At 42.0% G+C, this 14,300-nt stretch overlaps 1 protein-coding gene across 1 annotated transcript in view; it reads right to left on the reverse strand.

Annotated features, from left to right (window-relative positions):
• Positions 1-14,300, reverse strand: part of ADAMTSL1 (ADAMTS like 1) — a 404,153-nt gene that overhangs the window by 13,846 nt on the left and 376,007 nt on the right. Inside the window, 2 exon segments of the mRNA XM_027670722.1 lie at positions 1,193-1,373; positions 7,002-7,202. Coding sequence (XP_027526523.1) covers positions 1,193-1,373; positions 7,002-7,202 — 382 coding nt within the window.

Consider the following 14,300-nt stretch of genomic DNA (forward strand, 5'->3'; position numbering starts at 1 on the left):
CCAAATCCACCATTAAACCATGCCCCTAAGTGCCACATTTACACATCTTTTAAATACCTCCAAGGATGATGATTCAACCACTTCCCTGGGCAGACTGTTTGAATGCTTGACAACCCTTTCCATGATGAAATTTTCCCTAATAGCCAATCTAAATATCTCCTGGTGCAACTTGAGGTCTATTACTCTTGTTTTGTCATTTGTTATTTGGAAGAAGAGACCGACCCCCACCTCACTACAACTTCCTTTCAGGTAGTTGTAGAGAGTGATAAGGTCTCCCTTGAGCCTCCTTTTCTCCAGGGTAAACAATCCCATCTCCCTCAGATGCTTCTCACAGGACTTGTGCTCCAGACACTTCACCAGCTTCTCCATCCTTCTTCTTTCTTGTAGTCAGGGGCCCAAAATTGAACACAGGATTTAAGGTGTGGTAGAGGAAGACCTAAGTGTAGCCAGAAGTCTTTAAAGCTGTTCTAGATCCTTTGTGTTTAATAGTAATGAAAAACAAGGGCAGAGAGTTACAATTCCAAGGTAACTACAAGCTAGGAAACTCCAAAAAGAGGCAGAACTTACTCTGAGCACCCCTCACGCCAACTAGATCTGATGGGATGTTCCCATTTTACAAAAGGTATTTCCATTCTGCTAAGGAAATTCGTTGCAACTACAGCTACAATCCTGCCCATATCAATGTTCAGGCAACACAGGAGTCAGAATTAAACCGCAAAGTAGCTGCTAAACTGAGTTTCTTGTCTTTTACATTGTCTAACTAAACTGCTACGAAGCCATGTGTAACACAAAAAAGAAATGATCCTACAGTTCTTGGGTGACCAAATTCCTATGTGTATAGTCCTCAGAAAAGGCATGATAACTATATCCAACATAGGGTGAGGCTGGAATCACTGAAGACAGCTCAACCTGGAATCACCCAAGACAACTCAACCTGTGAACTTTACTAATAAAAAGTAAGCAATAGCCTCTACTTTATTTTCTAACATAATTACTGAAGGATTGAACTCTCCTTCTACCAGGTACTGTCAATGTTTTCCACAGATTTTGCTACAGACTCCCAACTGTCTTGATTAAGCACTCATAAATTCCCTTTTAGCAATGACTAGTCCGAACAGGCACCAGAGAGGCAGAACCACCTCAACCACATCTTAAATGCATGTGTGACATTTTTAATATGAGACATACAAACCGTGAAGGGCAGTCTCTTCTGTTGCATGCAATGGGCTGCAGAGATGGCTTGGGTGTCTCTCTGCAGTACAATGTGTTGACTTCAGCCCCATCCAGCAAGCACCTCAACTGGGGCAGCTGCACCCCTTTGTGGCCACAGGAAGCCGAACAAGCTGTCGGTTTGTCCACTGACCACCGGTATTCTGCCAAAAAGTGTGGGAGGGACATGTTAACACTCAAAAACTGACAGCAGGAGTAAATTAGAAAAGAGAGAGTTGAAGATGTTCTCCAGGATGAAATATATGGACTCAGTGAAGGGAAGTTACCGACACCTACAAGGCACCTGATGTGAACCATTGACTGCCTTTGGTGTAACAAACCCACATGTTGTTGCTTAGAAGCATTAGGCATGGTAGACCAGCTAAGTGAAGCCAGATGACAGTGATGCAGGATGTTGCACCTATACTTTTAAAGGTGTGTGATTTAGTGAAGATGTGGTTAACTGCAGTTACTAGCAGTATCTATGAATTTACGATCTTAAAACAGTGTGTTTCCCACCAGACAGATCATACAGATCACCTATCCCAAAGATAAATGGGGGAGTTGCAATATTGCTCAAAATTTTATGGCAAAATTGAAAGAAAAGTTAAATTCTTCACTAGCCATCACTAATAATTGGAGCAACGAAAGCTGCATATTCTGTTCCAATCCACCTGCATCACTTTGTTCTGTGGCTTTATCACTTTCATCTTATTTCTAGGATAACTATAACAATAACTGTTTCAGCATTTTTACAAGTGAAGGGTTTTCAAGAAGAGACTGTGAAACACTGACTTTAGCAGATTAACAGAGGGGCTTCAAGTTTTAGGGCTTTAAACTGTGATATCTCTGTCTTAAAAATTCTGGACAAGAAAATTGTCCAGACTCACCATAAGTATAGCTTGAATCAGTAAGGTGTGTTTTATGCTCAGCAGGCCAGAAATATCTGGTGGTATTTTGGTAAACTAAAACCAGTTTAAAAGACACTGTAAGGTACCTGGAGTCCTGAAATATAAATTATTATTATAAATAATAAATCATGGCTAGGCTTCGCAAACAAAGATTAAGGAAGGCTCTATCCACATTTATTACAGGCATGCTGGTGGCTAATGAGGCCAATACGAGATAGATGTGTCCGATTGCAAAAGGCACAGCAGAAAGACTCAGATGGTATATTCTGCAAGACATGGTTCTTTCTGCATTGCCTTTTCTCCTCAAGAGTGATCCTGCGTGCCTTCTCAAAGGAGACAGCTGCGTTATAGATGGTGTGTCTCCAGGCCTCCCGACTGGAGGCCAGAGTAGACCAGTTATGATGATCAATATGGCCAAGGCTGAGATGTTGTTTCAGGGAGTCCTTGTATCTTTTCTTTGGGGCTCCTCTCTTGTGGCAGCCGGTGGCAAGTTCACCATAAAGCAAGATCTTAGGGAGGCGGTGGTCCTTCATCCTTGAGATGTGCCCTGCCCAATGCAGCTGTGTTCTCAGCAACATGGCCTCTATACTCGTAACTGCTGCCTGTTCCAGAACAGACATGTTAGTTACATAATCTGACCAGTGTATGTTTAGGATTGTACGGAGACAGCGCTGATGGAAGCGCAGGTGGTAGCGGTAGATGACCCATGATTCGGAACCGTATAAGAGAGTAGACAGCACTATGGCTCTGTAAACACTAATCTTGGTACTTTTCTTCAAGTGTTTATTACACCATACTCTTTTATGGAGTTTTCCAAAAGCACTATATGCCTTCGCTAACCTGTTGTCTATCTCCCCGTCAATCTTACCATCCGAGGAGATGAGGCTACCTAGGTAATTAAACTGCTGGACTGATTTGAGCTCTGACTGGCCAATGGTGATGTGGGGATGATGGAAGACTTCCTGAGGTGCAGGTTGATGGAGAACTTCTGTCTTCTTTAAGCTGACTTCCAGCCCAAAGAGCTCAGCAGCATCTGCAAAGCAGGATGTTAAACGCTACAGGGCTGCTTCTGTGTGGGCAACAAGGGCGGCGTCATCAGCATAAAGCAGCTCCCGGACAAGATGGTTTAAGGTCTTGGTGTGGGCCTTCAGTCGCCTTAGGTTGAATAGGGTTCTATCAGTACGATATCGAATGTAGATACCATTCTGAACATTGAGGTCTGCCGTGGCCCTTTGGAGCATCATGCTGAAGAAGACTGTGAATAGGGTAGGAGCAAGAAGGCAGCCTTGTTTCACATCGTTCTTTATTAGAAAGGGCTCAGAAAGTGTGTTGCTGTATCTGACTTGGCCTTGCTGATCCTCATGGAGTGAGATGATCATTTTAAGGAACTTGGGGGGACAGCCTAAACATTCCAAAATCTGCCATAGACCTTTTCTGCTCACAGTATCGAAAGCCTTGGTGAGGTCGACAAAGGTTACATAAAGACCTTTGTTCTGTTCCCTGCACTTCTCTTGCAGTTGTCTGAGAACAAATACCATGTCTGTGGTGCTCCTGTTGGCTCTGAAACCACACTGACTTTCAGGTAGAATTTCTTCTGCTATAGTGGTTACTAGTCTGTTCAGGAGTATTCTTGCCAGGATTTTGCCAGCAATGGAGAGCAGAGTAATACCACGGTAATTTGAGCAGTCTGATTTAGTACCTTTCTTCTTATACAAAGTGGTGATGACTGCATCACGAAGGTCTGATGGTAGTTTGCCTAGTTCCCAACAGCACACCACAAACTCGTGAAATTTAGCATGGAGTGCAAGGCCCCATGTTTCCAGACTTCAGGTGGAATTCCATCAACCCCAGCTGCCTTGCCGATTTTCACCTGCTGTATGGCCTTGAGGGTTTCTCCTAAAGTGGGGGTAGGATCCAACTCATACTTCACCGGTTGTTGTGTGATGGACTGACTTGCTGAGTCTTGGATTACACGGTTGGTACTGAAAAGAGTCTGAAAGTGTTCAGACCATCGATTCAGAATGGAGGTTTTATCTGTTAGAAGCGTTTGACCATCTGCGCTGAGTAGAGGGCTTTGTACCTGGTATGTAGGCCCGTATGCTGTTTTCAGGGCCTCATAGAATCCTTTGTGATCCCCTGTATCTGCACATAGTTGAGTTTTTTCAGCTAGATCGATCCACCACTTGTTCTGGATGTCACGGAGTTTCTGTTGGAGCTTGCTGCATGCAAGATGAAAGGCTGCTTTTCTTGCGTGACAGGAAGGCAGTGCAAGGTGTGCTTGGTGGGTGGTTCTCTTCTTCCTCAACAATTCCTGGATTTCCTGATTGTTTTCATCAAACCAGTCCTTGTTCTTCTTGAGGGAGAACCTTAAGGATTCTTCAGAGGATTGCAGGATGCTGTTTTTAATATGGTGCCAAATTGTTTCAGGAGAGGAATCTGCAGAATCTGTGGAATGGTTTTCGAGCCTAGTTTGAAGGTTTGCCTGGAATCTGTCTCTTACTGTGGCTGATTGGAGATTGTTAACTTGGAGTGTTCTCCTTGGGATACTGCCCCTTTTAGGTTTGAATTTGAGATTGAAGTTGAGTTTACAGCGCACAAGCTGATGGTCTGTTTGGCATTCTGTGCTGGGCATCATGCGTGTATGGAGGACATCGCGGACATCTCTCCGTCGCACCAAGACATAATCAATGAGGTGCCAATGCTTACATCTAGGGTGCATCCAGGTTGTCTTCAGACTATTTTTCTGCTGAAAGATAGTATTAGTGATGGTGAGTTGTTGCTCCGCACAGAATTCTAGCAGAAGTCGACCGTTATCATTGCAGTTTCCAACACCATGCTTGCCTAATATTCCTTTCCATGCTTCAAAATTCTTACCTACTCTGGTGTTGAAATCACCAAGGATAATGATCTTATCATCTGCAGGCACCTTTTGGGTAAGGTGGCGCAGGTCAGTGTAAAATTTATCTTTTTCAGCAGGGTCAGCTTGGAGAGTTGGGGCATATATACTAAAAAGGACAATGTGTTGGTTGTTGTGGAGTGGAAGGTGTAGGGAGATAATGCGGTCAGAGTGACCTGTCGGCAGATTTTTGAGTTTGGGAAGAATAGAGTTTTTGATCATGAAGCTGACTCCTGAGAGATGTTTTTCGGTTCTGGGCTTACTTGACCAAAAGAGTGTGTAACCGGCACCATGTTCTCTGAGCCTGCCTTCCTCGTGAAGGCGAACTTCACTGAGAGCGGCAATGTCGATGTTGAGACGAGCCAGCTCATGGGCAATTAGGGCAGAACGACGCTCAGGACATCCGCTATCCACAGAATTGAGCATGGTTCTGATATTCCAAAATGCTAGAGTTAATTTAGGTACACCTTTGGAGGCAGGTTCATGCCTTTGTCTTATCTTTGTGCGACCGCATTGGAAGAAGATGCCCGTTGGTCTGCGGTTAACCAACCGGGTGAAGGTGGAGATGAGCTTTGTTTAGGCCCGCTTTTCTAGGCCCCTCTCCGAGTGGAGCAAGCAGTGCTGTCCTTGAAAAGGCTGCTTGGTTGTTCAGGGTGCTGCCCCAAGAGACTGTCATCTCCGGTCAGTCTCAAATGACCAATATCCTGAACCGCCTGCATGCAGGGTTGGGTCTGAGGCTTCCAGTGCATCTTTCACCTGCCGTTTCGACCCTCGCCCATCTTTTTGCATGTGGGTAAAGCCTTCAAGCCTGCGCAATGGGTTTTTTAGGTGAGATGCAGTATGCGCGGAACTGAACCCACCCTTTAATCCTAAGGTTCATCTGCCAGAGCCAAGCGAGCTTGGACGGTGGCAGCGAGGTCCTCAGGACGTAGGTTTGATTAGAGTGACCTTCTCTTAGATGGATGGCCTTACAGGGCTAAGCGAGCTCCATCTGCCCGGGTTTGGGATGAGAGTTGTCCTTCTCCTAGGATGACTGCCAGAAGGCTAACGAGTTCATCCTGCCCAAGCATGTAGTGTATCTGGTCCTATGGTTTTGACCTGTCTGGCATGGGCAACCCTACTGAAGGCAGGTACCATCGCCAGCATAGCTCGCAACCACATAGGGGCACACAGGCTGTTCCTGTTAGAACGATTTGGGCAAGTCTTTCATTTCCTACTTTACTATCACCTATCTATATACAATCTCAAGGAGATACCCAGGAACAACCCTTTGTCCTGTCCACCCTTTCAGGACGTAACAGAGCAAAGCAAATATATCCAGAACATGCCAAAGCTGGGCAGTAGCCACAGGTGAGCCAAAAACAAACAGACAAACAAACCAACCAACCATTCTGGCCCCTGTATCCATCCAAGGCTGGGGTGCCTTTCAAGGCCCCAGCCTGGCCGGGACCCCCATCACTCTAAAGGAGCCCCACTATCCACCCTGACCTTATCCCTCCTCCACTGTGTTGCCACGTATCTTCAGGCGCACTGCTCACCTGTGACACTTCATACAGGATTGTCCCGCTCTCCCTCCCACCAGTTGGAGGACCCCCACAGTCCGCTCGATACACCTCCCCTCTCCTCCCCCCCAAACCTGGAACGGCAAACCTCTGTGTGCTACGAAGCTGCCCTCTCCTCCTCCACAGGGGCGCAGCACCTGCCGGCAAGGCTCTCCCTCTCTCTCCCCTCTCCCGCCGCAGCCGCAGAGCGTGCGCGGTGTGGGGGGGACTCCGGGCAGCCCGGGACCCCTCCAAACACACGGCACGGGGGGGACTCCGGGCAGCCCCATAAATAATAAATATATAAATAATGAAGCATCAAACCATCTTTTTCCTGATGTACATGGCAATGGCTTCAGAGAGAAGTTCAGGATAAGAAAGGCAGTGCAGAAAAGCCCATGGAAAGACCTTTCTAAGGTTGCAGGACTGAAACTGTAAAGTTACCTTGTATAGCCAGGGACATTTTTTGTGTGAGTGAGCCAGCCTCATTTTGAGCAAGGCAGCTGAATTCACCATCAGTGAAATCACTGACATTGAGTATCTGAAGAATCCGGCCTGCTGCCAGGAGATGATGTCCCAGATGGAGAGGTTCACTAGAGTAAAGCCAGGTGATGTTTGGGGTTGGATGACCATCAACAGCACAACCTAAAAAACAGGGCCATGAAAGAAACCTATTGAGTACCTAATGAGTACTGAACTTACTACAAAATTACGTGCTCTGAAGTGGTCAAAGTTAGGGGGAGTAGTCAATTCCATCCCATTTTCTCCTCATAATGATATCTCATAATGATAAAGAGTAATTGTGTAAAGGCAGCTAATCAGCAATATGAAAAAATCTCAGATCAATTATTATTTATATTAGGCCTTCTAGGGTTCCCACTATTTTGGATCATCCTCATTTTGGTATTGAAGAAAGTGGGATAGTGAGGTAACACACCTGGCATAAACTCAAGGAGTATGCTTGAACATGCAATACAAACAGAACTTGGTCTCCAAACTTCCTATTTAAACCACAGGGCCACCTTATTCTTCCTCCTTTTTTTTTTTTTTTTAATTTTGTTTTGTTTGTTTGTTTTGGGTTGGTTGGTTGGTTGGGTTTTTTGTATTCAAAATCAGAAATTTTTGATACATAAAAGACTTGTTAAAAACCAAAGAGCCTTTATAGGTTTGTTGTTGTTTTGTCACAGCAATGGGCAATTCTCCAAGCAACAACCAACCAAAATCAGCAACTGAAAAACCTTGATGTTCTGAAGCATTGTGTAAAGTCTATGCATCATCAGCACAGCTCATGAGGATCAGGTTCACAGTGAGTTCTTTTAGTCAACAGATCAGAGATTCCATAGTTTGAAACTCCCTTAACACTTACTCTAGAACAAAGCTTAAGTTGGGCAAGAATTCAAAAGATCTTTTATGTGAAGGACCTGGCAGAATGACAGGTTTCCAGATTGGGACACCTCTGGCAAGTTTAATACCCCTTTTTATCCACCAAAATTTTCTTCAGTGGAGCTCTGCATCAGTTATATATATGTTAGAACAGAATCTAGGTCAGTGATCCTGGTAAAACCTAGAGATACAAGTTTGAGGGCCACAACTCTTACAACAAACTCACAGTTCAACAGATATTGTCCCAGAGGCCAATGATATTGTTTTATATGGAAATAGGTTGGACCACTGCTGCAGATCAGTGGTTTTCAGATTAGATCATTCATGGCACCAAGCAGCAGGCAGCAGATTGCCTAGAGGATGTCACTCTTTTGACTTTGCTTTCAGAGATTGGCAGTGGCTGGGCTAGTGTCTGATTGCCTGAAAAAACCCCAGTGTATCAGTGTAGTCAAAATGTTTGACCAGGCGGAGGCATCATCACGTACTTTTTAAAACAAAATGTACTAGTACACGGGACTTGCAAAAGAAAAGCCACACACTTCAATGCAATGCTATGGTGTAGTCTGCTGTAGAAGGAAGATGCTGCAACACTGTAGGAACTTTATACAATATTTAGGATGTAATCAATGTGATAGCATCAGATTGGGGAATTAATTGCAATGATAATCAAGAATACTCTTGATATTAATTTTAATTCTAATCTTTACAGAAATGTCACATACCTACCTGGGAATTCTCATAAATATTGCGACAAGGCAGATTTTTCACAGAGAAAAAAATGGAAGGGAAAGGATAACAAAATTAGAAGGACAGATTAGCCTATGAATGCACCTTGTACTTTATTCTCATCACACTGGAAGTAACATTAATATAAAATAAAGTTGATAAAAATATTCTTTAGCATTAGAACTACTTTTCAAACATGATGGCCAATTTATTACAGAAAATGAGGAGGAAAAAAAGACATTCTGCAAAATAACTTCTCAGATAGTCATGATTTTATCTGACTCCTACTGCACAGCTTGTACAGTTGTCTTTTTCCTTAGGGGAGCACAGATATCAGTTTAACCATAATTACTCATGAGTTGTCTCTTTGATGACTCTGTGCAGATTGCAAATTATTTTGCATTTCTGTTTCCAATTTTAATGCAGCATTAATTCCCAAAGTTAAGAAAATTTAAAGCAGGCTCATGGTAGAGATGGTAAGGCAAAAGGGTCTAAAGGAAAACTTACATTTCAAGAAGAAGTACTTTTGTTCTTGAGAATATCAGCACACATTGCAAGAAATTTGTACTGGTGAGATCAGTTGTGTTTATCTGGGTCACTTATTGCTTTTCACACTGATTTTTGAACAAGTTTCAGTCTTATGAGCCAGATGTTATGTTTCAAAAGCAAGATTTTTAGCAAGCAATTACAGCATTCTCTGGCTCTGCTGAAAGAGTTTGATCCTGACATCAGCCTACCTATAAATAGAGACTTTCTTCTCCTAAAGTAGTCAGGTGCACATTTGACTCACTATAATGCAACAGAGAACATTAAAAAACTTCTAGGTTAATTTTTCTGTTGAGTGTCACATCTAGATGATTCTTAAATCTAAAGACAGGCAAATACTACCCACAGGCTGGAAGTGTTCCCCACTGAAATAATTAAAAAAGACTGACCCATCCCTGAACTTTGGGCCTTGGCTCTAAACGCAGTTGGACCTTTCAGAATAAGTAATTTATTCAAACTCAGAAGGCTGGCAAGGTGGTTCCAAGTGAGGTGGCTACCATAATTATATTTTTCCATTCTGCTTTCTGGGGAATCTTCTGGGCATCCTAGTGTATCTATTAGAAAATGAGTGGGAAATATTATTGCCAGTAAAAGAAAAATGAGAGGGAAATACTGGTTTTGGTAAGAGGAAATCCTTTATATCTTTTCAGTGAAAAGTTTTTGTTACCATTTCATCTTAGAAACAGCTGCATTGCAAACGTTGATGTTTGCAGAACAAAAATTTGTAGTTAGCTCTTCATTGTCACAGGTTTACTTGTTCTAAAAAAACAAGCAGGGAATTTTTCTTTCCCCTGCATCACTGTAAAAGAAAGATGTTGAACAAGGGAGGGGCAAGGGCTTTGCCTAAGGTAATTGACACACACAAAAGAACTAACTAGCAGGCCTGCATTCCGGACTGATGGCTGTCAGAAGACTCTGTGTGTGAGTGGTGAGTTGTTTTTTCCCTCTCCTCGGGAAACGGCAGTCACTTCTCTTCTGCCCTGATGCAGGGAGAGGTGTGGGTGGAAAGGCTTTGTTTTTGGCCTGGTCATCTGGCTGTTTTCTGGCTTCTGCCTTTGTTTTCCTGCACCCTGTTCTGCCCCCAGCCCGGACCTGCTCAGACTGCATCGGAGAGGCTTGACCCATCTGCAGAGGAACTTTTTGGGGAGGAGGTTGCCCTCTCCCACCTCCACTCCCGTGTTGGAGGCAGTTGGTGCTCATCGACAAAGGGGGGGAAATACTGGCCACAGCCAGACACAGATAGCGTGAATTTTGTGGGAAAAGTCCGTTTTTTCCCCTTTTGCCCTTCCCCTTCTCGGTGGGGGAGGGAAGATCTCCATTTTCAGCTTCTCCTGCACTGGGGTCCCAAACAGCGACTGCCAGAGCCCAACAGCCCCCCCTGCTGACCAACACTGAGCAACTGCAGCCTCTGGTCCTCCAGTGATCCAACAGCGCCCCCTGCTGATCGTGGTTAGAATTGCACCAAAAGGAGGAAAGTACCAAACTGTTTCCTTTTTGAAGAGGATTTTTGGGTACAGGATTATTGTTTGGTTGGTTTTGTGTTCTTTTGTTGTTCTGCCACTACACATCTATCCTTTAATAAAGGGCTATTATTTTTCCTTTCTCCATACTTTCTCAATTGGAGACTCTTAATTTTGCATTTACAATTGCTCAGAGGGAGGAGTTTGGTCTTCCTCATAACTCACCGTCCTTAACAAAACACTTCAGTCTAATTAAACTGAGACATTCATATTCTGAAGCAGTAGTGAAATTGGCAGCTAGGCTGCTCTAACTCTGTTGTCATTGGTGATAATGTATAAAACCAGAAAGAAATCTGCTTTCTAGAACTATCTTTGCTGTGCTGACAGTAAAATCATGTTCTGATTTATGAAGTGAGTAAATTTGATATGGAAGTAATCAGAGAGAACTAGGGAGCAGCAATATTTCCTTTTTTTACAACTGACTGTACTTTTCTGGTCATAAAAAAGTACACTTTATAATCTAACTTCACAGTAATTTTCAGTATCTCCTACAAATAAGGACTTTTTTTCCCTAAATACACAAAATTGGATAGATGTAGCATAGCTTGGAAAAGTAAAAATTCAGAGTCCTAAGCTGGGAATGACAGCAGGTTCACAGTGAGCAAACTGGAGAATATGCAGTCCCAAGAGATCAAAGAGATGGGAACTAGACTTCAAATAATGGGCTTTTTCCCATTCATTCCCATTCAGATGGGAATCACATTTTCAGATTCCTTAGAACAACATTCTCCTTCAACCTTCTTTACTTCACTTCAATATTTATAAGGAGTACTACATTTCTATATTCCTAGAAGTATTCATTTCTGAACTTTATTCCCATGTTCCTGCAAGAATCTTCACTTAAATTTATTTCATATATAGATATCAGTCATTAAAGCTTCAACTTTCACCGTGCAACACAACTGTAACACATTCAGTATTCTTTAGTGCTAAGATAGAGACATTTTTATATTATATTTTGTGTCTTTTGCCAAGTCTGATGAAATCTCCAATAATATCACAATATATTTGAGAACTTGTAGTGAATCCTCACCAGGATTTCTAAGATCCTCAGACTTTCTCACTGAAATATATTCAAATACAAGAAACAACAAGCTTGAGCCCAAATGAAAACAAGTATTCTTGATAGGCCATAAGCCTTTTCTGCAGGAGTGTTAGAAGTCAGGAACACCAGATCCTACAACATTGGTTATGCCAAAATTAATATTTACAAAGCTGAAGATCTATGGAAATGTGTCCAGGGAGCTGTATAAAAAAAATGAGTGATATCTGTAGCATAGATAAACTACTGAAAATAGTAGCAAGCTCAGGATGTTCCTTTAATTCCAAAAGATAACACCACAAAGTAATCAGAATTGACAGAAGTCAAATGGTTGTGAATATTGCTAAAACCCCAAAATTCTTATCTGGTGACAAACAAAAGAATTCCTCTGTGAGGAAAAGAGTAGTGTTTCTTATAATACTTTGTTATCAACATTCAGGAAAACAAAACTGAAAAAGTCACAAAGTCAGAAACCTTAATAAGATTAAGATCTAATGTGAAAATCTTCCAAAATATAAATTGATGTCACTTCAGAAATTTATATTATGTGTAATGTAAAGTCTTCTTGTGTGTCTGCCATGAACCAAGAATCATAAGGTGCACAACAGACTGTGGCTCATCACTGATTGTCAGTTTGCATTACTATAAATCTCAGAAATATTCCCAAGCTCCTCATGGGTGTTCTAGCTTCTGCTTTGAGGACAGCCCTGTCCTTCACGTGTGTGATCTGCATATAACGTAGAATTGTCTACTACTCAACCTGCCAATGTATGTGAGGACTAAGGAAGACTGCAGTACTCTGCGCATACTTCCAACATTTGTGAAAGAGCACGGTAAGCAACAATCTGTGTAAGTCACTATCTACATCATGCTCTCTAATTGTATGATGAGTTGAGCCTCGAAAGCTCAACCCTTTAGAAGCAAAAGAAGTACACAAGACAAAAATGTTCCAGTAAACTCATGCAAAAAATGTATATTACATTAGATCTTAATGAGAGGGTTGCTGACTCCATTGCGCAGGGCACAGATATTTTAACAGATATTTTCCTCTACTTCTATAGTGAAGGCACACAAATGACTGCTGAATGACCCTTGACAATGAGAAGGAAGACCTGCAAACCAGATATTTGTGTTATGACCCTTTATCTTCTGCAACTCCCCTGAAATTTAAGTAAAAGAAACTCCAGAGACCAAGTTAATTTCAAATGGTTGAAATGATGGTGGAAGCATTGCACAGTTCCACTTTGCAAAAGACAGTGTATAGCATGTATGATAATCTGAAGTTCCAGTTCTCTCCTTTCAACTCAGGTTGTCAATTGTTGTTACATTTATACAGCACTAATTTCCAAAAAAGTTCTCATTTGCAGCTTTAATCTTCTGTTGCTGTGCTAACATTTTCTGTTTCTGTTTTTTTCTCCAAAGCATGAAACCAGTGTTTAGTGAAGTTTTGATGCCCCTTTTAGTTAAACCCTGTCAAACTATACATGAATTTATCCAGGCTTCTAACATAATTTTTCACCTTTGTTGTCTTTTAACTCCATTTAAATACAATGTTTATCCAAAGCTTACTTATCACTCCTTTTCTTCATGTTTCACTGTTCTTTTGCACGTCCTGTTTTCCTTCTCAACAAATCCTCATATCTTTAGATTTCTAAATAGCATGTCTAATTCAATGCCTTTTGAGTCCCAAGATACCAGTGCCTGTCAGCAGTAGCATAGACAAGGGATGTTATACATAATAATTTATATACCTCAAGTTCTTATATGAGACGTCCAGAGAATGTAGAGCAAATGATGGAAAGAATCAATGGACAGCTTTCTAGTCAACTGGATAGCCATTCCATGCTGATTTTTCACTAGAAAAAAAAAATCTCTTGGAAGGTCTTCCCAGGTTTTAATAATAACATGCCTCAAATTCAGATCAGTAAAACTCCAGTGAAGGTGAAGGAGCTGCCTTAAGAATGAAACTGGCTCGCTCTTTTGCTATTATAATTCATGGAGTTTCCTTGATCCTGAAGTGGAACAGCAGGGTACAAGGCAACATGGTCAAATGAAATTGATCTGGAGGTGCTTGTATACAGGTAGTGCAGAACACCCTTTGTGGTTCAATTACTGCTTTCAAACAATAAAAAAGCCCTACAACTGCTAAAGACCTCTTTTTGGAAATCTGAGAGGAAATGGATGAAACAGGAGTATGACCCAGTCTTACATCACTGAGTACAATAAAACCATCTTCAAAATGATTTATTCGATGCTAATAAATACCTTCAGATATTTCCTCCACTGAGGACTATTTCAGTGCAGTTTTTGTACAAGCAGAAACGTAATCCAGAGCTGCATGATAAAAGCCATTGCAAACGTATGCAGAAGTCAGCATTTGGGAAAAGTAAACCATACAAAAGTGAAAACATAAACAGAAAATCTCCACTGTGAAAACAAAATCTTAAAATTGCTACTTAATGTAAGGAAAGACTACTTTGGAAAGTACACAGACCTATAAACACTCAGGACATCTACAGATCCCTG

Source organism: Neopelma chrysocephalum, unplaced genomic scaffold (assembly GCF_003984885.1).
Source record: "Neopelma chrysocephalum unplaced genomic scaffold, ASM398488v2 Primary Assembly neopelma1_96926, whole genome shotgun sequence".
Classification (NCBI taxonomy): Eukaryota; Metazoa; Chordata; class Aves; order Passeriformes; family Pipridae; genus Neopelma; species Neopelma chrysocephalum.